Source organism: Mus caroli, chromosome 1, assembly GCF_900094665.2.
Source record: "Mus caroli chromosome 1, CAROLI_EIJ_v1.1, whole genome shotgun sequence".
Lineage (NCBI taxonomy): Eukaryota > Metazoa > Chordata > Mammalia > Rodentia > Muridae > Mus > Mus caroli.
This window is the reverse complement of record NC_034570.1, coordinates 178,563,921-178,589,805: the sequence shown is the minus strand read 5'-3', so window position 1 is coordinate 178,589,805 and position 25,885 is coordinate 178,563,921. Positions and strand designations below refer to the sequence as shown.

Sequence of the window (25,885 nt, the reverse complement as noted above, 5' to 3'; positions counted from 1 at the left end):
TCTTGACATCAATGGACTGAGTTCCCCAATAAAAAGACATAGAATACAGACTGGATACATAAACAAGATCCGGCATTTTGCTGCATACAGGAAACATACCTCAGAGTCAAAGGCAGACACTACCTCAGAGTAAAGGGCTGAAAAACAAATTTCTAAGCAAATGGTCCCAAGAAACAAGCTGGAGTAGTCATTCTAATATTGAATAAAATCAACTTTAACCAAAAGTTATGGAAAAGGATAAGGAAGGACATGTCACACTCATCAAAGAAAAAAAATCTACCAAGAACTCTCAATTCTGAACATCTATGCTCCAAATGTCAGGGCACCCACATTCATAAAAGAAACCTTAGTAAAGCTCAAAGCACACTTTGCATCTCACACAATAATAGAGGGAGATTTCAACTCCCCACTCTCATCAATGGGTAGATCATGGAAATACAAACTAAATAGAGACACATTGAAACTAACAGAAGTTATGGACCAAATGGATTTAGCAGATATCTATAGAACATTTCATCCTAAAACAAAAGAATATACCTTCTTCTCAGCACCTTATGGTACCTTCTCCAAAATTGACCATAAAATCAGTCAGAAAACAGGCCTCAACAGATACATGAAGATTGACATAATCCCATGCATCCTCTCAGATCACCACAGACGAAGGCTGGTCTTCACCACCACCACCACCACCATCACCACCATCACCACCACCACCACCAAAACCCAGAAAGCCCACATACACATGGAAGCTGAACAATGCTCTTCTCAGTGATAACTTGGTCAAGGAAGAAATAAAGAAAGAAATTAAAGACTTTTTAGAATTTAATGAAAATGAAGGTACAACACACCCAAACTTGTGGGACACAATGAAAGCATTCCTAAGAGAAAAACTCAGCTCTGAGTGCCTCCAAAAAGAAACTGGAGAGAGCATACACTAGCAGCTTAACAGCACACCTAAAAGCTCTAGAACAAAAAGAAGCAAATACACCCAAGAGGAGTAAATGGCAGAAAATAATCAAACTCAGGGCTGAAATCAACCAAATAGAAATAAAAAGAACTATACAAAGAATCAGCCAAACCAGGAGCTGGTTCTTTGAGAAAATCAACAAGACAGATAAACCCTTAGCCAGACTAACCAGAGGACACAGAGACAGTATCCAAATTAACAAAATCGGAAATGAAAAGAGAGAACAACAGAAACTGAGGAAATTAAAAAAAAATCATCAGATCCTATTACAAAAGCCTATATTCAACACACCTGGAAAATCTGGATAAAATGGACAATTTTCTAGAAGATACCAAATACCAAAGTCAAATCAGGACCAGATAAACCATCTAAACAGTCCTATAACCCTAAAGAAGTAGAAGCAGTCATTAAAAGTCTCCCAACCAAAAAAAAAAAAAAAAAAAAAAACCCAGGAGCAGATGGGTTCAGTGCAGAATTCTATCAAACCTTCAAAGAAGACCTAATACCAATACGCTTCAACCTATTCCACAAAATAGAAACAGAAGGAACACTACCCAATTCATTCTATGGAGCCACAGTTAGGCTACGTATTCTCCCTTGGAGATGGAACGATTTCTGTGTAATCAAGATCTTGTCACAATTTCCTCTTATGGAGGACTTCATAAGAGATTTTTCTCTACTTCTATCATGTTAATGTTCCAAATAGATTTTAAAAACTGGTTAAGTGCATATTACTTTTAGCTTCAGAAGATATCATGTATATTTAAGAGGCATTTAACTATTATAAACTATTTGATGACAAAAATCCCTCCCAAACAATAAAGATTCTTCCCCACTCTGTAGCCCCCCCCCCTTGGTACTTGGCTGATGGTGCCCTTTGTAAAAAGGATGGGCTGTAGTTTCAAGAGATCCTGTTTATCTGGTGTTGGTCTAAATGCCTTAGCTGGAGAGGTCCTGTTCAGAAGGTCCTTGCCTGCCGGTGAGTTTAAGTGTATTCCCCACTTTCTCCCTCTACTAGATGTCTTTATATATCTGATCACATGTCAATCTATCATCAGGTCCTAGGTTGAGAATGTGGCTCCATTCAGAGTTGAGTTTTGTACAAGGTGAGAACTACAGATCTACTTTCCTTCTTTGGCATGTAGCTATCTCCAGTTTAAATAGCACCGCTTGTTGAAGAAGTCATCTTTTCTCCAGTATACAATTTTGACCTCTTTTTCAAAAAGCAGTTGGCAATAAGTTTATGTCCTTATATGTGGTTCCTCAATTCTATTTCTCTGACCCATGTGTCTGTGTTTAAACCAAATACCATGCCTTTCTTCTTTTTCATTATGATAGCTCTGTAGTATAACTTGAAATCTGGGATGTAGATAGCTCCAGTAGGTGTCTTTTTTCTTTAATTGTTCATGATTGTTTGGGCTATTCTTGTTTTTGACACGCCCCCCCCCCCCAATTTAAAACGATCCTTTCAAATTCTGTGCAGAATTGTGTTGGAATTTTAATAGGAATGATGCTGAATCAGTAAGACTGCTTTCAGTAGGAACCCTATAAAGACACTACATAGTGTAGGAGGAGATTGTGGCTGCCCTCATAGAGACCACAATTTGTCAAGCTGCACAGAAGAGATCACAGAGTACTCCATTCTAAATGGGATACCTGTGTCCCCTGTACCCCTTTCTCAAGGCTCAGGGACCATTGAAGAAGAGAGACTGGAAAGATCTTAAGAGTCAGAAGCAGTAGATGACTAAAGAAAACAGTGTTTTCCAGACACAGCAGGGTGAATATACATAAAAACTCAGTGGTTGTGCCAGCCTGTGTAGGGCCTGTGCAAGCTCAAGCCAGATAAATTCCCAGCATGAAGAAAGAAGCTTGAAGTCCCACCTTTATCTGAGGAACTACTGGCAAAAGATAGTTCTGAAGAGAAGGGGCTGGGTAGAGGTAGTTTTCTTAAAGGGTGTAGCCCTGAGTAGGTTAACCAGGTTCTAGTGGACAGCCACCCTGCTGAATACATTCATTGTCACAGCAGAGCTTGGGCACAGAGTTGGGTGGGTGGTGAGTCTGGGAAGAGCTGGGGAAGAGAGGTTGAACATGATAAAAACACATTGTATGAATTTATCAAAGAACTAGTTAAAAAAAAAACCAGAAAATATCAATAAAACCAAGACAATCTAAATTACAAGCTTCTAAGAAGACTCTACCATAGAAGGAAATAAATCAACACATATACTGTAAACAGAATTCTGCTCTTTTTTTTTTTTTTTTTTTTTTTTTTTTTTTTTTTTTTTTTTTTTTTTTTTTTTTTTTTTTTTGGTTTTTCGAGACAGGGTTTCTCTGTGTAGCCCTGGCTGTCCTGGCACTCACTTTGTAGACCAGGCTGGCCTCGAACTCAGAAATCCGCCTGCCTCTGCCTCCCGAGTGCTGGGATTAAAGGCGTGCGCCACCACGCCCGGCTCAGAATTCTGCTCTTAAAGCTGACATATTGTTTGAAATTGACCAACTCTTTACACAACCAAGTTAAAAGAAAAAGCCAAGTTGGAAAGAAACAGCTAGAAAAATTACAAATAATTAGGAAACTTGCATTCCAAGTTAAAGGTTTTTCTCCAAGAAAAACTCAGGCAAGAGTGGGTTTGATCAGTAAATTCCACCAACATTTAAGAAGTATATAATAACGTCTTAGAGAATTTCTCTACAAAATAAAGAAAGGAGTAGCCTTCAAGCCATTCTATAGGGAGAAAATATGCAAGGCAGTCAAACAAGCTATAGGCATTGCCAGAAAAAAAGGCACAGCAGGAAGCAGTTCTGTGAGAGAGGCAGAAACATCTGCAGACTAAAGCCAGCAGCTCCCAGCAACATGTGAAACACTCCACAACCACACGGGGTTTAGCCAGAGAAAGCTGACTGCTTAATGTCTTCGCAATTAGCACATTCTTAATCACCCAAAAATGTAAAATGTGGGAAAATATGTAATTCACAATTTTATACATATTTATAACAATAAATAACTCTGAGAGAGTGAGTACCAAAAGATATAAAAGCTTTCTCTCTACATCTCATAGGTGGCAAAGAACATCCTTAGTGTTAAAAGACTGAAAGCTTTGTTTTGCAGATCCGTGTAGAATTCAGGAATCTAGGATACCATGCCCAAGGCTCATAATGAGTGTAGTAAGGTTGCTGAACACAGTTTTATTATATCAAAATCAATGGTGTTTCTACATGCCAATAATGAACAATTAAATTTTAATTTGCTTAAAGGAACATTAATAATGGCACCCCTAAAAGGAAACAATTAGGCTCAAATCTAATAAAACACCTTCACTGCTGTGTACTGAGCTCGATCAAATGTTGATGAGATGGATGTATCAAACACATAAGCAATTTACTTGCCTAACACTTGAAAGATTAGATACTACTGAGATACAAATTTTCTTCCAGTGGACTCACAGACTTAATGTAGTCCTCATTAAAACCACAGAGATTATTGTAGATGTTAGAAATTGTTTCCATTTATTTGTTTATTTATTTATTTATTTATTTATTTATTTATTTATTTATTTATTTATTATGTGTAAGTACACCGTAGCTGCCCTCAGACACAGCAGAAGAGAATATTACATCTCATTACGGATGGTTGTGAGCCACTTGCAGAAATTGTTTCCAAAATCTCTTTGGAAAAACAGAATTAAAAGAAAAAGCTAAAACAAGCTTTCAGAAAATCAAACAGAAGAGCCAGACTGTATGTTTTCATGGGTCACATGAGTCCGTAACAATCAGCATGGGGAAGCATGCTGCGGGTGAACTGATAGACATATTGATAAATTCAATAGAAGATTCAAAAGTGCTCTCTAGAATGTGCTCATATTCACTTTCACAGCATTCTAAAATATTCAGCAGGAAAAAATACTGTACACAAACTGTTGCAGCAACAAAATACTTAGTTAAAAAAAAACAACAGAAAATAAAAATAATACTAACCTTGTCCCACACACCAGTTTTAATTACAGATATAAATTCAAAATATAATCAGAAAACTGTTTTAGGAGAAGAAATATAGGAGGAATATAATTTGTATTTTTGAAGTTTTGGCTTTTTCCCTTGACCCAGGATCTCATACAGCCCAAGCTGGTCTTGAACTTGCTGTATAGCAGAGAAGTTCCCAAGCTCGAACACAGCAGAGCTCTTGTGTTAACACCAGAGGTAAAAGCCAGACCAAAAGAAAAGGCAAAGCCAGTGACTCTGACATTGAAGTCTTTCGCTTTGTAAAAACTACTATTAAGTGACTTGAGAAGATTCCTTACTGTGGCCTGGCATGGTGGCCCACACCTGTAATTCCAGCACTTGGGAGGCTGAGACAGGAGGATGAGAAGTTCAAGGTCTCCCTAGGTGTGGTGTTTTGAACAGACATGGCCCCTATAGGCTCACCACATATTTGAATACTTGATCACTTGGGAGTGGCGTACTTGACAGGGATTAGGAGATGTGGCCTTGTTGGAGGTGTCACTTGGAGGTGAGATTTGGGTTTTCAAATGCCCAAGCCAGGCTCAGTGTCTCTTTCTTTCTTCCTGCTGCCTGCTGATTAGATGTGGAACTGCAGCTACCTCCTCAGCATCTCGTGTGCCTGTCTGCTATCATGCTAATGATGATAATAGACAACCATCTGAAATTCTAAGCCAGCCTCAGTTAGATGCTTTCCTTTGTTATAATCGCCATGGCCATGATGTCTCTTCACAGCAATAGAACACCAACTAGACTAAGACACTATGCTACACACAGAAAGTTTGAAGCCAGTTGGGACCATAAGACTACATGAGACCTTGGTCTCAGAACAGAACAGAACAAAACCACCCTCCTCTTTCCCAAACTCTAAGACAAGCCATAGACTGGAGAAAACATTTCCTGCAAGATATTAGACAGAAATAATTTCCAAATATATATGTATATAACTATATGAAAAACTTGACAAATCTAATAAGAAAATAATGAATCCAATTAAACTAGCAATGGATTCACAAGGATTTCCATCAGTTAGGTAATTGACAAATAATGTAAGAAAAATAACTAGTCTCATCAAACATTAGGGAAATGCAAAGTAGAATTACAGTAATATATCACCTCATACCTATTAAGATAGTGGTAAATGAGAGAAGGACCCTGGAGTGGCTATTCCTGGTTTTCAACTTGACTATATCTGGAATGAACTACAATCTAGAATTGGAAGGCTCACCAGTGACCCTAATCTGGAGGCTGGGAGATAGAAGTTTCTGACCTGGATCTTGGTATGGAGATCTTGAGGCATAGTGGCTATGGATTCCAGAAGATTAAGACAGAGAGATCTCCGAGTTCAAGGTCATCTGGGAACAAAGGTGTGGTGGCACACACCTTTAATCTGGGCTACACTTTCTGCTGGAGACCATATAAGGACATTGGAAGAAGGGAGTCTCACTCTCGCTCTTTCGCCTGCTTGCTGTGTGGGACTGAGCAGCTGCTAGATTCTTGGACTTCCATTCACAGCTACTACTGAACCATTGTTGGGCATTGGGCTGCAGACTGTAAGTCATCAATAAATTCCTTTACTATCTAGAGACTATCCATAAGTTCTGTGACTCTAGAGAACCCTGACTAATACAGACCCCATATACCAAAAATTTCTATTAAAAACATGAGACCTTCCCTCACATATTGGACAGAAGGAAAATATGCTGAGAATGCTTTGTGAAAGCGTTCGCTAGGCCACGAGACTCAGCAACCCACGACTCAGCAGCCATGTGACTCAGCAACCCACGACTCAGCGGCCATGTTACTCAGTGGCCTGTGACTCTTTCGTTACTTTTTCTCTTCAGCAATGTCCAGGCTATTCTCAATTGTATCTCTCAGTGCATCCAACTTTCCCAGCTTTCCCTTTTCTGTTCTTTCTTCCTGCATTTTCGGAAACAGCATCTCAGAGCTTCTCCCGAAGTTTCACCCTAGTGCTCACGCCTCCCAACACCTACAATGTTCCTTCTACCATCAATGACTCCTTTTATTTTTCTGGTATCCTGGTTTTTGTCTCCTTGACAGAGGCTTTCCTCTTCTTTTAGATCGTGTGTTTTCTGCACATACACCGTTTGTGTTTATCAAGTAATTTCCTGTGCTTATCTTGGTCCTTTTCCAACTTGAAGAGGGATGTGCCCACCCATATAAAGCTGGCTTGGAACTTCAGAAATTTCACGGGTGACTGATCAGCATGGTGTTCCTTCCCATTGGATACCTGAAGTACAAACTATTATTTATATCTTTTGGAAGGTCCCATATTCTATTATATGGAAGAATTTTATATTATGTGATTTATTGTTTTCCAGATAAAAATTAGCAGTTTCTTAAAAGAGGGCATTTCTGACTGACTACTTGACATAGAGAACAGAGCTAGAGAACATAGCCAAATTCTGTGTTCACACTGTAGTCTCGATCTCTGATTTTGCCTCACTGCATCGTCTCTGCTATTCTGTGCCTGGTGCCCCCAATTTGTAATATATACTACTAAGTTCCCCTAGCGATTAACTGACTAATCTCTTGATAGGTGGACTAGACCACGTAACAGAAGAGAAACACTTGGATATGTCTGCAGGGGGAGGGACCTTGGGTACCAGTCACTTTGTATGGTAGAGTTTTAGCTAGGTTTACTTTTGACCTTTGCTCTACCTACCCACCCCTCCACCATGACTCCCGTTTCTATATAATAAGCTTGTTTTGTATCATTATTTTGTCTCCAATGTACAACTTTACTAACCATTATAAACAATTTGCTTCTTCTATATAAGTTCTGCTTCCAAAGCTATGTTCAGCACTGGTTTGTGCTGGTGCCTCCTCTTTCACTTTGTATACTCTTGTGGTGCTGTGTCCTTTTGAAAGGTCTTGCATCAACTTCTTACATTGGGAAGAGTCAGTCTTGAGTTCCAGCCATTGTCCCTCTGTATCTATCAGTAGTGATCCCCATAAAGGACAAAATAAAATCACGGCACCCAAGACATACTCCTTTAGTTTCTTATAAATCTTAGAGACAACTTTTTGATGGGTGTAAATATAGTTTGAGGCACAGTTCTTTGCCATTCAGAGAGTGTAGTTATTTTCAGACTTTAAGAAGGGACTCAGTTCTATCCTGCAAGATTTCTTCTATTCCTTATAACCCTCAACAGAGCATGGGATTTTCTGCTGTATGGATGCCTTGCACAATGTCAATATTGACAGCATTTTCAATATTTCCATTTTGCAAATATTTAGTTTCCCACCCCTGCTATAGGATGGAACTTTGCAAATTTAAATTTTTATCTTTCCTTTGGAATTGTTTTTGCTTCCTATTTTATTTTAATCACAAATATATTTGATTAGACAATAAATAGAAGTCTCTAATGGCCAATGAACTTGTTACACAGCAAGCACCTAGTCCTGGTGTCAAAAATGGACGGGAAAGATAGTGTTAATTAGAACATCTAAAATTAGACAGCAGTGTTACAGGCTTTTTCTTTGAAAACACACTTAAGACAAGGCACATGTTAACACAAGTAGCTAGCGTCCAGTTACTGGTGTTTGCTAATTGTTAAATTTATGGTCTGCTAAATTCAATATAGTTTCATACTGATGGGAAAAAATACAAAATGAAAAACAAAACGAAAAACCAGAGTCATCCACCTGCTCTGGCTGAACCTTTCATCTTGGACGCGCACAGTGGTGGGCAGAGTGACGCTACATGTCTTTTGGTGAATGGCGATTTGTCTCATTAGGGTCAAAGCATGACAAGGGACCACACACATTTTCTTCTCCAGCCTCACAGAGTACAGAGGGATCGGCAACAACAACCTCACTTCTATACTTAGAAGGAACATTAAAAATTATTGCTATTAACAGTGGATTATTTATTATTATTATTATTGTTATTATTATTATTATTATTTTACATGTCATCCTTGTACGGAGCAATGCTTACAGTCTCTGTATCATTATAATTTTAATGTACATGCTGCCAAAATAATCACGACTATTTTGAGTTTGCTTGCTGAGACAGGGTCTTACTATGCAGCCCTGGCTCTCCTGGAACTTGCTTTGTAGACCAGGGTGGTCTACAAATTTATAAAGCCATATCTCCAACCCCCACTCTGAATTATTAAAGGACTCCCTTTCAATCTCTGGTAATTTCTTAGCAAGGAAAGACTAAAGAAAGAGATTCTACTCAGAACCTGGCAAAATCGTTAACAGCTATCCAATACTATTGGATCTACATTTTTAGCTTTAGAGTAATCTGAAATACATAAATCAAATATTTTCTAAGAGATTTCAGTCATAAAGTGTTAATTCTAATTAAAATTATATTTTGCTCCACAACAGAACTCATTAAAAGGGCACATTTAAATAGAGAGGCTCTCTTATATTTATCTGTTAATAGATGACTAAGCAAGGGGCATGGGACCAGGAAAACAGCTTTCAATGTTCTGATATGCATTATAGATTACGTGAGAAATATAAGAAATTTGATATGCACCCACGCTTACAGCAACTTTTAAGTGAGATTTTCATGGCTAGCCTGATTTCTTTGATATTTGCTTCCATTTCTTATGATCAAAGTTGTTTAGATTGACTGATAAAAAGCTAGGTACCTTGAAGTAATACTGCGGATTATAGGTATTGAAATGTCACTTGGAGTATCTTCCGCTGTGCTGACTTGGGTTCCATTGCTTTTCACGCAGGCGTCTTTTGTACAGACTTCCACCTGCAAAGATTAGTTTGGAAAGGAATAAATATGATCATCTTCAAAACAGAGCAATAACATCCTGTACCTACCTCCCCCCTCTTCATATGAATCTCTTCAAGCCCTCTATAACCTCATGAGGCTTAGTAAATATTCAATTTTTTTAAATGTGAATTGAGTCCAGTGGCATGAGCTCAAAACAGAATACAGAATTGGGCTCGAGACAATTGATTTAGTGATTAGCATGGCGATGTTCAGTCTCTGGTTCTAACCACTCACGAGGAGAAGGGCTTATTAATCTATTCGGAACAGTCTGAGAATGGGAGATGCGCAGGTGGTGATTCCCAAGCCTAATAGGTTGCCCCTGCACAGTGCTCTCCAGATCTATAACCACGTGGTGTAATGATGATATCTCCTGGAAGTCTTGACACCTTACAACAAATTGCCTAAATGCTAATATCTAATGGGAGAAAAATGAAGCCCAGGGAAACCTCCCAATGGGCCAAGCTATTTTATATCCATTTGTTCCAGCTGCAATAGTACTGTCCCCTTAATCACAGCAGAAAACCATCACTCACCCCTTAAATTCTGCTACCTAGTTAGAATAAAAAAACTGAGAGGGTGGAAGAATTTAGGGTTGGAAATGGGGCCCATCAAATATCAGTAACCCCAAAGGAGTGTTTCCAGTAGCTGGGAGGCAGAAGGAAAGGATGCACTGGGGAGAGCTGATGGAGTAGCCACCACATTCAGTGTTGTTCTACTTTCAATTAAAGGATTAAAGTCAACTGTATTTCTTTTAAAATGATTTATTTACTTTTAAAAATGTATATGTTTGAGTGTGTGTATGTGCAGCATGTGTTTACAAATTCCCTTGGAAGGCTGAAGGGGGTGGCAAATCCCTTGGAAGTTGGAAGCCACCTAATGTGGGAGTTATGACTGGAGTCTGGGTCTCCTACAAGAGCAGCAAGTGCTCTTAGCCACAGAGCCAGCTCTCTAGGCCTGAACTGTACTTTTTCTCGTACTAATTGACATTCAATGTCTTACATACAGAGGGAAAAGAATGCTACTTACTGACAGTTCCTAAATTCTGGGGCTGTAGTTTTAAGTCAATTAATCTTCAGTTCTTTACATCAGAACTTGGCCAATGAGATTCAGACTGTATTTAGTAGATATCATTTTGTTCCCAGCAGTGCCTTATCTAAACAGGAACTGGGCATTTATTTACTATAATGTATCAGCTGCGTTATAAACAGTTATAATATTGCCTTTTGTAGTAACAGTTCATTGAGTATAACAATCTCAAGGTCCTCCACTGTGATTAAATACAAATAAGGAGTAACTTTTAAGGTAGATTATCTTAAAATACAATGACATTAATTTTATGCACACTAGAAGATATCAGACTCTGGCACACAATGAGATTTACCCAAGAAATTCAATGAAACTCATCATACACAACATATTTCTGACTGGCTCTTGACCAAGTAGTTTAAGTGATCGTTCAGGTGTGTAAGGTGAGATATGCATTTCAATGTGCAGTTACACGTTTACCACATGCAGTGAGGCAGTCAGGGCGGGGAGTGGAGCTGTCTCCTTGTTTCTTCATGTTTGGATTTCTGAGCTCTTCCCTTCTAGCTGGTGATAAAATGGGATACCGCGGCATTAGCACCCATTGTGCTTAGTGGCACAGGAACTGTCCCCAGGGGTCAACCAGAAGGCCGAGAAATCAGGAAACGCAAACACTAGTCAGTTGTCTGGGACTTCTTCCAGGCTGCACTACATCCAACTGCTTTCCCCACTCAATATTATACATAATTTCATTCTAACTAATATAACATTACCAGTCTCTGCCTTGAGCGTATTTATAGTACTATATGCTATATAACATGTGAGTGAAATGTAAACATGAGGGTTTACCACATTTACTTGAAAAGGCCTTAAAGCCCAAGTTTTGAAATTGAAGTTATGATTCCCTTTCAGAAGGGTGACATGAATTAATTTATTCAACAAGACAGCTGGGTATTTGGTCAATTTTAAATCAATTGCTATCTTGTAGAAGAGGTTAACCTAAGGAAGTTCCATTCTAAATACTGGGCACAACTGTTCAGTGCCGATTTAAATGAAATTAAACATCAGAAGATGTCATGAAAGTCACACATATGTATGCCAAGTCTGATAACACACCAAGACGACAGCAACTCTGCCAACACAGAGATTGAGTGAGGAAAACAGAGGCTTCAGCCTTGGCCTTCTGTCTCTGTCTCAGTGACACAGGCTGGTGAAAATATGCTTTCCTCTGGTCACAACTGACCCATCCCAGAAATGTGAGTAAAGTTTCCATTTTACTAAAGGGGGCATGGCATGTGATTTTCTACCACAGCCCTTGTTCTATAGGCCAATGTTGAGTGGTACCTGTGCCCATAGCCCCAGTGTTCTCACCACTGCTCAGCTTGATATTCAAATAGTTTAATTAATTAATTACTTTTGGGGTGTGTGTGTGAGTGTGACTGTGTGTATACGTGTGTGTGTGTATGTGTGTGTGTGTGTAGATCAGAAGATGGTATCAAGATTTCTTAGAGCTGGAGTTGGAGAATATTTCAGGACACACGGATTATCATGTGGGTGCTAGGATCTAGCGGTAGCACAGCAGGAGCTCTTGACCACTTAACCACCTTTCCAGCTCAAGACTTTGGGGTTAGGTCAGGCAGTTGACCATCCTTCCTTCTCAGAGCTCAGCCCTGTCCTACCACAGGGACCCAACAAAGACCTCACAGTATGGCATCCATTGCTGTCCATGCCCTTTATTCACTAAGATGTAATTTTATGGGTTTAGGATTTGACCCATATGTAGACACCTTATGTGTGGACTCTTTCTAAGGAGTGTGACTGCAAACATGAGTCACTCCACATGTGCAAATGTAAGAGAATGGAACGGAATGCTAATGTAACTCACATAGCCTTTTGGGAATCAGAGTATAAAGAAAAAAAAAAAACAATTCATGAAGGTTTCTTTTTGTGTCTGTTTTTCTTTTGGTTGCTTATAAGCCAAGCCTGTTGTCCCAGTGCAGATGGTTGGAGGACTGTAGCCAAATTTTAATTAATTCTCGACTACATACACATTCACAGACACACTCACATACATGTACACATACTCACACACATGTACGCACACACACACACTCACACACATGCACACACACTCACATAATGCACAACACACCAAAAGTAATTAATTAAATAGTTAATTAATTAATTAATTAAAATACTGTAGATGTGCTTTCCTCCCAGACTTGGAAAAAACTTACACGTGACATGGGCAGACACAGCACCAGTGACAAAATGTTTCTGGGGTCAAATAAAATTCCAACACTTAATGCCTTTTTGAAATTATTCATGAACTGCTCATGAATTTTAGAAGTTGCATAGATTATTTAAAGATTTACTAAATTGCAGCCTTTTTTTTTTTTTGAATGCCGAGCCCCTGCAATCTTTCCATCACTTGTTTCTTCCCTTGGCCTTATTATCTCCTGTCTCTGCCATTCAGAAGATTCTCAGTTCCTCCAGGGTGACTCTGTATCTCCCACAGGGTAGTGCTCTGGTATTTCTCCTGGTTTAGACTCAGTAGACCCTGAAGAGATCCACAAGCTTTAGGTAGACAAAGTGCTCTCTGAACTCTGTGGTATGATTTGCCACGTAGTGTAAGGGTGTAAGAGTCCTTCAAGGAAGGGAAGCATGGACTGAAGATTCTTCCAGATTCCCAAAGACAATTTTTTAAGGAATTTTTTATTAGATATTTTCTCCATTTACACTTCAAATGCTATCCCCAAAGCCCCCTATACCCTCCACCCACCCAAAGACAATTTTAATGCAGCCATGAGGAATGGGGTCAGTTCTTCTCATCTGCTGGGAAAATCCTTTTTGTTCATTTGGTTGTCTTTGGTTTTTTGTTTTGTTTTGTTTTGATTTTTCTTTCACTGGCTGCTTTTCATGTTTTCCTGTTGCATTTGAACTCAGGGATGCTAGTGGAGCACAGACGATTTCACATCATCCATGCCATGCCCTTAAGAAGGAACAGCAGACAGCCAGGATAGCCATCGAGCAATGCTATTTCCCTGAGTAAGTGGCAGAAAAAGAAGAACAGAGAGAAAAATCTCTACATCAACAAGTGAATTCTAGTTTTGACATGAAAGAAAGGTAGGGGAAGAAGAAAAACTGGAAAGACTGTTTTGGTAATGATGTGGTTGACTTCCTTTTATCAACTGGCTCTTTGTCACCTCTCTCATCAGCACTGGCTCCATCTTAGCCAGGAGCCCTTCTCTAGGGCTTCAAGTCTATGCATCCTCACAGCAAACAGCTTTCATTCCGGTCAATTTCCTTCTTTTCTCTTCCCTTTCCCATCGAATAAACAATAATCTGTAGCCAGGACAAAAGGCCTCCACTCAGAGGCATCGCTCGGCATGTTTTATTTAACACATCCATGAGCTTAACCATCCAAAAAGAAACAAAACAATGGTCTGACCTGAATGTCATAGATAGTGAAGGGAGACAGGTCTTCCAGAACAAACGACCCGGGCGCATCCGTTCCAGTCTTGTAGAGCTTATTATTTACATAGACAGAAGACTCGGTGACAACGGCATTTGGGTTTGAAGGAGATGTCCAGATGACACGTACAGCTGTACTGTTGATGATGACAACCTCTGGGGGAAGCATGCCCCGAGGCTCTAGAATTAAAGGAAAGAACGGAATAAGCTCCAGCTGTCTCAGCAAAAGCACTTGTTAGACTAAACGCAGATTGGTACAGAGGCTTAGCAAAGGGCCCTTTGCTTATCTGCTCTCCTACGATGAAGTTGTCACAGTCTGAAGTCCTCTGCAAATTGGCTTATTAGACTCTCAGTCAGAAACCAAAAGGAATTGGTGGCAAAATGTTTCATACCACCAGCCTAGTGCTAATCTTCAATGCTATGCGGCCAGTGGGATCCAAATGATGAATCACCCACCCATCTGCACCTCTAACGGCTGTCGTCTAGTATTTGTCTGTTTTCAACCCTTCTCTTTATATCTCCTTGGTGGTGGTGGTAGGGGGGTTGCTCCTCAAGCCAAACAAAGTAAAATAAAATAAAATAAAATAAAATAACATTCAAGTACATAGAAGCTGCTGGGATGTAAAAAAAAAAAAAAAATCATTCGCTGTTACTAGCTTGTAACTCAAGCGATATGAAGCAATAATGCAATATTGTCATTATGTAAATGATTTTGAGTGTTGATTACCATAGGTAATGATGAAATCTAACATTAGAAAAAAAATCTTGCTTAGCGTTAAATTACACAATTATTCAAGCATGTCAGAAATAACTATGCCAAAGCCTATTTTTATCATAAGAACTCATCTTAACTAGTTGAAAAATCGTCCTTGTGATTCATCCTATTTTATAAACAAAAGGTGCCGACCTTTGGCATCACAAAGGGAAATGGGTCCCATACTTAAAGAGTTCTGCTAATGGCCTGGAACACTTGCTTGGGAGGTAACGATATTATAATGTTTATAATGAGACCATATAAAGCCAGAAAGATTAGGAAGACCATTCCAGACTCATTTCCGACTCACAAGTTGATTCTCTGGCTTCCTCTCCCTCGCTAACGGGCTTAGAAACCGAGACATGAAATTCTTCTTCTTCGAGGCCGAGCTTCAGCCTACTGTTTTTTTTGGTGACTCGGGAAGGGCTCTCCCTGAGCTTGGGTGTCAATTTGAAATGCACCATGCTTTTGAGGACTAATCTTAGGAAAAATGTTGCTAAATATTGATGTGAATGACTCCCAACTAAGCCTGCACTGCAATGAACTAGGGGAAACTGGCCTCATGGCTGATTATTTTGGATCCAAGCTGGTGTTTCAAGGGTGCTGGTCTATTCATCTGTCCCTTTGAGACAAGGGGCACCTAAGCATTTTGGTTCCTACCCCTTCCTTTCAGCATCAGGAGTTTTATAAAGGAAGGATGACTGATGTAAGCTCCAGAAAGAATCCATCAATATCACTGGCATGTCTGAAGCCAAGAGGCCCTTGAAAGCTTCACTCACCCTCCTCCCACGTGGTCACACGCACCACTGTGCTGTTGATTGCATGGACTCCATTGAAAACCAAGAGGAAAATCTGGTACTCCACGTTTGGAGATAACTGACCAATGATGTGAAAGTCTACATCGGGGAAGATTTTCAGAGATTCCTCTGAGGTCCCAGAACTCCAAAACAGTGTGTAATATTCCACATCACCTTGTAGATCTTGAACTGCTATTAACAGAAAAATACAGAACATGTCAGGTAGAAAGGGCAGAAGAAATTCTCTCAACTGTCTCTAGAATGAGAGAGAAGCAAGATGGTAGAGTTTCAGTTTTATAAAATGTGTTGGAACCTTCTTTGGGGGTGAAACTGGTAGAGTTAGATTTTACTCTTAAACAAATTCTAGTTTTCTCTTCACTCTATAATTAAATGGGAAGTAATATTAAGCAATGCATACTTTAATTTTTCCTTCAAATATTCTAACTATGCTATTTACAGTTATTCAATGAACCTTCTAGATATCCACATAACTATTTACAAATCTATGTGCAACAGAAAGGGACACATTGAGGAGGATTTATGTCGTAATTATCAAAGATTGCTTTACATTAACACTGTGGGGCTCATGCATAAAAGGCAAGTTTTAATGTTGATTTTTCTCCCCTAATCAGGATACTTCTTTTGCCTTATCTCTAGCAGTATTTTAAAAGGATGGGGGCGCCAGTGTGGCTGGAAGGGTTTAGGTCAGAAGATTTTGTAATTAAGTTGGCAAACCCTGGTGGTTGAGTGGTTTCTTCCCTCTGATGCTTCCAACTCTACCCACGCCATTCCTACTTCCTACATGATAATATCGGTCACGTCCAGGGAAGCCACGTGGATTGTCTATGAAAGAGCTCCTTTTCTCATTAGAAATAGTTTTCACTGGCTTTTGGGAACATCACTCTCTCATCTGTGGCCATTCCACAGCACAGGAGATGTGTTGCACGTCAAGTTGGTGCTCTTTGATACCTCAAGCCATCAGGCTACTCTGAAGGTTAAACCTTTACAACATGAAGTGAATATTTCCAGACGACTTCCTGGAGAGACATAACACAGACACGTCTGCTCACCCCCGGAAGGGAGCCCACCAGCAAACACCAAAGTGTCAAGTGTAGTAAGGCCTGATTGGGTGAACCAGTGCTTTCTTCTTCTGGGTCACTAATGGGAGTATGGGTGAGAGGTCACTGATAAGGAACGTGGGTAATTTAAAAGCACCTGCATCGCTGGAAATCCTACCACAGGATGGCTGGTGGAGGCCAAAGCCAGCAACCCTGCGGCTGTTCTTGCAGCTTGCAGGCTGCACCACTATCTGAACCCGTCTTCCTGTTCACAATTCGGCTGGCAAGCATCCCCAAGCCCAGCAACCGTATACTCCTTCTGCACTGTTGGGGTGGGGGTGGGGTCTCCAGAATCTTCCAATCACCCAGAGCACCTGACTTTCTATTTACACCCGTCTGCTGGGTTTCTTCTCATTCCGAGAGGAGATGTTCCAAGTTGGAGAGAATGTTACAATTAGGTGGAATATGCCAAGCAGCACAAAGGTAATACATTTTACTTATGTTATAGTTCCTTAGGAGCACACTTAGATTCATAGATTACACGTTTTGGAACTGACATTGGGAGTTTAAGAGCCAAGATATTATGTCAGGGTCTGAGGAAAACCTCTTTACCTGCCATTCTTAGCCTGGTTCCATTTGTTTACCCACTTGACACAGAATACAAGCTACTTGCTGCCACAGGGATGAGAGAAAAGGTGGTGGCTTAGTCCTGAGGCAGATCCCTTTGGAATGATATTCTTTCTGGACCAGAAACAGGCAGTGTACCTAGACAGCAAGAGGCACCTTTCTGTCTTGTTCCGCCATTTGACAAACCTGAAGACATTACACTGTAGAGTCCCTACAGGGGCAAACAACATGGACATTTTGTGTTGCTAGTCCCCACCACAGAGATGTTCTGAGAGGCCTAAGACATAGTCTGTTTGCATTGCTCACACCACTGTGCCTCTTCCTAGTTAGTGAGCCATTTAAGAGACAAAAGAGCCACAAATTAGGGTCTTCTATAAATATTATAGTGACCTTATCTCCTCTCTGAGAGACGCAGAGTTTTAACTGAGTTAGTTCAGAAGAGAAAGCTGGTAATTGTTCCTAAGCAACACTCACCTTTTCTGTCTATTGGTTAAAGTGGCTTCAATATAATTTTTCTTTCCTAAAATAGGAAATTGTCTTATATGGATTCTTCATTTTATAAGACAAGGGAAATGCTGTCTAGAAGATTCTTCCCTTTCATAAGAAGGAGATGGAGGTTTTATAAAACATTTGAATAATGTTCTTCAAAAGTAATACAAAAGGACATGTCTTTATGAAAATAAACTATGAGGCATATGAGAATAAGTGCTTGGAATTATGAAGAGGTTGATATGGGATGTTGTAGAGATCTCCCTTGGATATGAAAAAGAAGCAAACAAAAAACCCTGAGAAGAATTAAAGTATGCATTGAAGGAAGAAAATCTGCAGAATTTCAAATACCCAACACCAAAGAGTAAACAAAAATGTACTTTCCAAAGTGGTAACAAGGTACAAACAACAGCAGTATCTGCCTGCAAGACAGACTCGGGCAAGAGTAGCTTGTATGGTATAGGAGTAATCAGCCCCTTTTAAGAAATTGGATTTAAAGCCCTCTCCATCAGGTGGAATCTATGCCTGACACTTCTAAAGTGACCAAGAACTTGAAACTAGATAAGTCATGGGCCTATTAGTCTGCTCCAGGAACATAGCAATGGAATGACTCCTGAAGATGTTCTGCTATATTCATAGATCCGTGCCTAGCCCAACACCCAGAGAAGCTTCCTCTGGCAGTAGTTAACAGAGACTTGCAGTGGGACAATGTGCAGAAAGATTTTGGGAGTCCTGAGCTTTAATTGGGATGTCTTTATCAACCTCTGCACTCAAGGCTCAGGGATATTTGTGGAAGAGGAGGCAGGAGGACTGTAAGAGCCAGAGGTGGTGGATGACTCCAAGGAAACAGAGTGTTCTTAGACACAATGGGGCTGATACAATGTGAACTCTGAGACTGAGGAAGGCAAGACAAGCACAGGTTCAAAGCAGACAACATTGTAGCGAGGAGGAGGAGAAAGGATGCAAGTCTCATCCCACAGGAAGCTCTACTTACAATTGCTACATTCTAGTGAGGGAACTGTCACTTCCTGCCAATGGAGTGTCATGTCATTGGGTATATCAATCACACTCCAGGGCAGGCCCCACATCCAGGAGTATGTGGTTGGCCAACACAAAATAAATTCCATGATGGTTTTTTGTTGTTGTTGTTTTGGTTATTTGTGTCTTACTGTTCTATCTTGTGTGTGTGTGTGTGTGTGTGTGTGTGTTATTCGTTTGTCTTGACTTTTTTTATATACTTTTATTTTTAGAGAGAAAGAATGTGAATTTGGGTGGGTAGGGATGTGTGGGATCTCTCTGTGAGGAGTTGGGGAAAGACAAAGATTATGATTAAAATATATTTTATGAAAGTTTTAAATAATAAAAATAACTAGAGAGACAAACTTAAAGGAAGGACTCATTTCTTTTGAGTCAGTGTTAGAGGATTAAGGCCAGAGATGTCTGACTCCATTCCTGTGGCCCATGGTCAGGCTGACCTGTGTGTGCGAATGAGAAGGAAGGACAGAAAGCAGAGACCTGAAAGGTGCTGCCATGTCAGAACCTTCATACACTGCAGCAAACAATCGTGGTTATATTACTTAAGCCTTCCCCCAATGAAGAGATTCGTATAAGGAGAATATAATACATCTTACCTATTGCTTTGACAAAATACAATGTGTTTAATTGGGCTCACATTGCCAGAGGCTTAGAATGTGTGACTCTCATGGTGAGGAGCATGGCTGCAAGCAGGCAGGCACAGTGCTGCAGCAGTAGCTGAGAGCTTGCATTTTATCCACAAGATGGAAGGAGAGAAAGAGACAAAGTCTAGGCCTGGTGTGGGCTTTTGAGACCTCAAAACCCGTCCCCAGTGACACACTTCTTTCAATAAAACCACATCTCCCAATCCTTCCCAAACAGGCTCACCAAATGGGGACTATGCATTTGAACATATGAGCCTATGGACTCATGCACACTACCACATTGTCTGACCCAGATTATTGACAATATATCTAAATGTAGGTGTATCATGGTCTACTCTGGCTAAAGCAAACTAAAAGTTAAGAATTATCTACAAAGTAGGATACGCTCATTGTGTTCCTTGTTGCTGGGATAGAACTCCCAAAGGCAGCAACCTCTGGGAGTGTTCATTTAGATCCAGTGTTTCAGAGGGTTCAGTCCATCCCAATGGGAAAGGCAGAGAAATGTAATGGAGGCTCTATTTTGGTGTATTAAGAAGTAGACAATGGGGCATATAAAGTTTGTGTGTCCAATGGGCCTCTCTTTCCAGTGATGGCCGACTAGGCCATCTTTTGATACATATGCAGCTATAGTCAACAGCTCCGGGGTACTGGTCAGTTCAGAATGTTGTTCCACCTATAGGGTTGCAGATCCCTTTAGCTCCTTGGGTACTTTCTCTAGCTCCTCCATTGGGAGCCCTGTGATCCATCCAATAGCTGACTGTGAGCATCCACTTCTGTGTTTGCTAGGCCCCGGCATAAACTTTATATGCTCCAGTACAGGGGAACGCCAGGGCCAAAAAATAGGAATGGGTGGGTAGGGAAGTGGGGGGGGAGGGTATGGGGGACTTTTGGGAGAGCATTGGAAATGTAATTGAGGAAAATACGTAATAAAAAAATATTAAAAAAAAAAGAAGTAGACAATGGGACAGGAGATGGAGACTGGGCTATAACCTTCGTAGTGAAGGCCCGAGGTCCCAAAAGTTCCACAACCTTCTAGAACAGCACCACCAATTGGGAACTAAGTGTTCAAATAAAGGAGCCCATGGGGAGAGTCCACATCCAAAGCATAGCAGACGGGGAATGAATCAGACAAGCCTCAGAAGGCTCAGCTAAAGAATTAGATGTTTGTGGGAATAGCATATCATCAGCATGTCTTGAGGGAAAATAACAGCTCTAAGAACTTTACATACATCTAAATGACTGCTTATGTGCAAGAAAGGCAAAGCTATTACTGTACTGAGGGAAGTAGAATGTAAAAGACGGCAGAACTACTATCTTACTCAGCAAAAATTAACACACAGTTACCTTAAAAAAATAGCTTCCATGATGATCTGATGAGATGTCTCAGAGGGGAAAGAGAAGCCTGACCACCTGAGGTAAACCCTGGAAGCCATGGTGGGACGAGAGTAAACTCTCAAGTTGTTTCTCCTCTGACCTCATCTAAGAACTCAGGCATGCTCACACACACACACACACACACACACACACACACACACACACACACACACACACACACAAACCCAACACTCACAACAATAGTAAAATAAGCAAATGAACGTTCTTGATAAAAGGTGAACCGAAACCCAGAATTTAGGACTGAGAAAATTTAAGGACTGATCCTAAGTACTGGAGCCATTTTGAGAAAGGAGTTGTGTATAATATTATATAATAATATAAATAATTTATGAAGCAAACATTGAGAATTGCAATAAGAAAAAAGATAACCCATGAATTCCTAATTTATGTGCAAATAGAAGGATATGGGAAACAGTAAAAGATATCACTATGGATGCTCACTAAATTAAAATAATAAAAATAAATCTTTAAAATGAACATAGCGATCGTTGTCTTTAGGTGACATCTTTTGATGGGTAAAACATATCAAAATACTCCTTTTTACTGGTGCTTTGGGCATGGAGGCGAACAGAGAACGAGGAGCCTATGTTGTCTACACACTACTCCTGCAAAAGTTTGAAACCACGCAGAGATACTGTTACCTCACATTACAAACATGAATGAGGAAAGCAGGCGACTTGTCAAGTAGTGAATCAAATGGTCCTGAGCCGACCCTGCTCCGAGGTAACCTTTGTGCTCACAAAGAGTTACCTGAAACGTTTTCCAGGGTATGAGTGGTTTTATTGCCTCCATCCCAGTAAAAATAAAAATATCAAATGGCTTCCCTTTATCAACCTCTGATTGATACAAATTTACCTAGGATATTTTTCTGTTAAAATGATGTGTATTTGTACAAATCACAGCAGAGAAATAGCATGTCTTTTGTTATAATTTTCTCTGTTTGTGATGTGTGTGCACATACGTGCAAGTGCATGTGTTTGAATACATATTTACTATGGTGGTCAAAGGGGGTAAGGGGGTATGCATGGAGGTCAGTGGTCAGCCTCATGTGTTGATGCCCACTTTCTATTTTGAGACAGTCTCTGTTCACTGCTGTGTTTACCAGATCAGGTGTGTTGGGATCGTAAGTTGAGTCTCTGATCCCTGACACTCATTATGTCATAGGCGTGCCAGGATTACAGACTGAGCCAGCTCCCAGCCCAGTGTGCATAAATGAGTGTGTGTGTGCATGCATACCCATGCACACATATTATACACACAAATATTTATTTATTTCATGGTTTTTTGAAAGATGATGTTCACTAGGGAGAGATGTAAAGATTTATTCCTAAGAATTTCAATCGCAATGTGTGTTAAACTACAGCTTTGTCCTGTTCAGCTTAGTAGGTTATGTGCCAGTTTTTCTTCTATCAAGCAAGGAAAAAAACATTAAAGTTGAGAAGATGGGCAGCTCGTTCACAGAGGAGAGACGAGTTAATTTACTTAAGAGAGCAGGTTCCACAGAGGAGAGAGGATCCTGCAGCAGGCGTTTGCAGCCGACCCTTCATGCTCACAGAGTTATCTGAGAAATTTCCAAGGTATGAATGGAAATCACAGCAGATTGTATTACCTACATCCCGAAGGTCAGAGGTGCTGATTACTGGGGTAATAGAACGTCAGCGGGCCACTTCACATCTATTAGGTTTGTCAGCTTCTATAAGCACGGCCACTTCAGGACCGTGATGGTATCGCAGGGGGTGTGTATGAGTGAGACCATAGTAGCCAGATCTTTACTTCAGTGTTCAAGTATCACGAGATGTGTGTGTGTGTGCGCGCACGTGAGCGTGCATGTGTGTGAGTGTGTGTCTGTCTGTCTGTCTGTGCATGCAGCACACGTGCACATGCATGCTACCTTTACAGACAAGCTCTTGAGATAACTTAGAGGGCAAGGTAGAACAGAATGGGTGAAAACACACATACACCAACACATAAGGTGTGTGCACACATACATATCACATAGATTACACTGCTCTCACATACACACATGCACAGGCACATACCTCCACACTCACACACCCCACACACATACACATAGACATGCACCAATGTATATGTGTACACACATACATCACACTTACATGCACACGTGCACCAACACATAGGTGCATGCACACACACATATCACAGATTACATGCACTCTCACATGTACACATGCAAAGGCACACACCTCCACACGCACAGCCCCTCCTATATACATGCACCAATGTATATGTGCACACACATATATCACAAATACTCTCTCATGTACACTCATACTCACAAATCACACACACACTCACACATACCCAAATTCCCCACATACACATGCACCAATATATATACATACATACATCACACACTCTCTCTCACATACTCATACACACAGATCACACAAACTATCGCACATGAACACCTCCAAATCTCCCATAAACATAAGCACCAATGTATATACACACACATACATCACCTCTCTCATACACACACACACGCACATGCACATGTGCACACATGCACTCACACACATGTAATATATACCCTCATGCACACACACTCACAAACTGAGCTTCAGATAAAACCTATTTTTTTTTCTTGGAGATGTATGACAGAAGATAATCATAAGATCAATTAATTTAAAATCTTCCATTAAAATGGTTCAAATTATTCTAATAGAAACACTATAGATCATTACAAACCAACAACCTTGCCAAAACCCCAAAGTTTTTTAAAAATACATTATATGGTTCAAACATAGATCAACACTGTTTGCCCCTATATGTAACATCCCTCCGGCCGTCCCACCCTGGGCTTGGCTCTCAGCCTCTCATAGTACTGGGAGATAGTGAGCCCTTTAGGAGCTGGCACCCAGGGGAGGTTAGTAGGCTGGCTGGGATATGCTGCTGGCAGGACTATTGACACACAGCCTCTTTCTTTTGGTTTCAAAGATGCTAGGATTTGAGTAGCTTCTTCCACCATACGCACTCACCTTGTTCACTGCCTGACCACAGGCCTCAAAAGCTCCAGAAATAAGTGACCATGGACCCGAGCACTGAGCCTGTGAGATGATGCAGCCCTTTCTTCCATCTTGGGTATTTTATCAGTGATGGAAGAATGACAGTCTCAAACACTACTGTGCTTTGTATCGATGACATCACTCGTCCTAATGCATGATGGGTATCACACAGCAGAGAGCTTATGCCAACTCACTCAGGTCTTCCTAGGCCATAGCAAACTCCAGACTGACTCAAATTGTGCTACTAGTTGTCACTGTTACATGTATCTTTTCGTATAATGGCAGATAATTAATTGTTCTGGTTGTTTTTATCTTCATAAAACAAAATATTTTAATCAAACTAGCTGCTACTTCTCGGCATTTTGTGAAAATACCAACGTGTTTTGGTTCAGCCATTTTCAGATCTCAAGTCATGCTAGAAAATGGTTAGTGTGAACACTTCCATGACAGACTCAGGACTTTTCTGGTGTATGGGCAAACCCATCACATTGTTGATGTCATTGTATGTGGTTCTTGTTAATGAGTAGAGGGTCCTAGGTCTGGGAGTGCAGAGGATCACAGTCCTGCATGGAATCCAGTTGTTAAGCAGACAGACTATCAAACTGTGTAGTCTCCTCACTGGTGGGAACTATTCCTATCAGAAGTGAATACGGAGAAAGTATGAGTCCAGGAAGAGGGAAAGAGGCATTTGCCTATTAAGTCGAACATCACAGGCTCTATCCCCAGAGCCCACATAAAACACTGGTGTCTGTTTGTAACTGAGTGCTCCGAAGACAGGCTATCCCTGAGGTCTGCTAGGAAAACCGTGAGTTCAAGGACAGTAAGCAAAACAATTATCCCAAAGAAAAATACCTTCAGTTGACCTCTGGCTACCACACACACTTACCCATATACTTGCTTAAACACACACCTGATCCTAAACACATCTGCATATGTGAACATACACACACACACACACACATTGTTTAGGCACCCTGACTTGTTTATTCTTAATGTACCATGGAAATCCCTTATGGCGCTGTGGTGATTTGAATGATAAATGTCCCTCATAGTCCCAGGCATTTGAAAACTTGGTGAAAGATTGGTGGTGCTGTTTGGGGAGGCTTAGATGGTGTGGCCTGGCTGGAGAAGTATGCCACTGCTGTGCTGTTTACTGGTGTGCCTCCTAGCTACGATGGACTTCAATCCTCTGAAATAGTACATCCATAGGAACTCTTCCTTCTTTGAGTTGCCTTGGGTCAAGGTGCTTCATCAACATCAACAGGAAAGTGACTAAGACAGTGCTAATGCTCAGAGGAAAGACAGACATGCAAGGTTTCTTACTTGGTTTCTTCCATCTCACGTCTATGGCTGTGTGATTAAGGATGCTTGCGGTGACTGTGGCTCCTCTCTCTGGAGAGCCTGCTAAGGTGGTGACTGTCACTTCTCGGCTTGGTGTAAAGCCCACACTGTTGTGTACAAAGAGCTTATATCCGTACGTTGTGAACCTGAGGGTTTTGTTTAAACAAACAAACAAACAAACAAACAACAAACATATAAAAATATGTTCTATGGAAGACAAAATGCATTTTTTTCCCCTCACAAAATACAGGATTCCTTTCCACAAATCGCCCGGTTTTCCTTTCCTTCTAGGAAATGAATTATTTCCTTTCTACTTACACAAAACATACCATTATCTCTGCTACTCTCCAGCCTCCACCTGAGCGTCGGGAAAGCATTTTATTTGGAAGCAGTAAGCAAATATCAGTCTTTAAAATAAACGTGGGTTATCGTCTTCCCATTCTTACTGTTTTCAGAAGCGGGGAGGATTATGGCTCAATTCAAGATGTAAT

General features: G+C 40.5%; 1 protein-coding gene across 1 annotated transcript in view; it reads right to left on the bottom strand.

Moving 5' to 3' along the window:
* Ush2a (usherin) overlaps positions 1-25,885 on the bottom strand; it is a 673,376-nt gene that overhangs the window by 190,141 nt on the left and 457,350 nt on the right. The window contains exons 43-46 of the mRNA XM_021165303.2: positions 25,377-25,540; positions 15,759-15,968; positions 14,203-14,405; positions 9,592-9,704 (exon numbers count right to left, since the gene is read on the bottom strand). Of these exons, the coding sequence (XP_021020962.1) occupies positions 9,592-9,704; positions 14,203-14,405; positions 15,759-15,968; positions 25,377-25,540 (690 nt within the window). The remainder of the gene's footprint in view (positions 1-9,591; positions 9,705-14,202; positions 14,406-15,758; positions 15,969-25,376; positions 25,541-25,885) is intronic.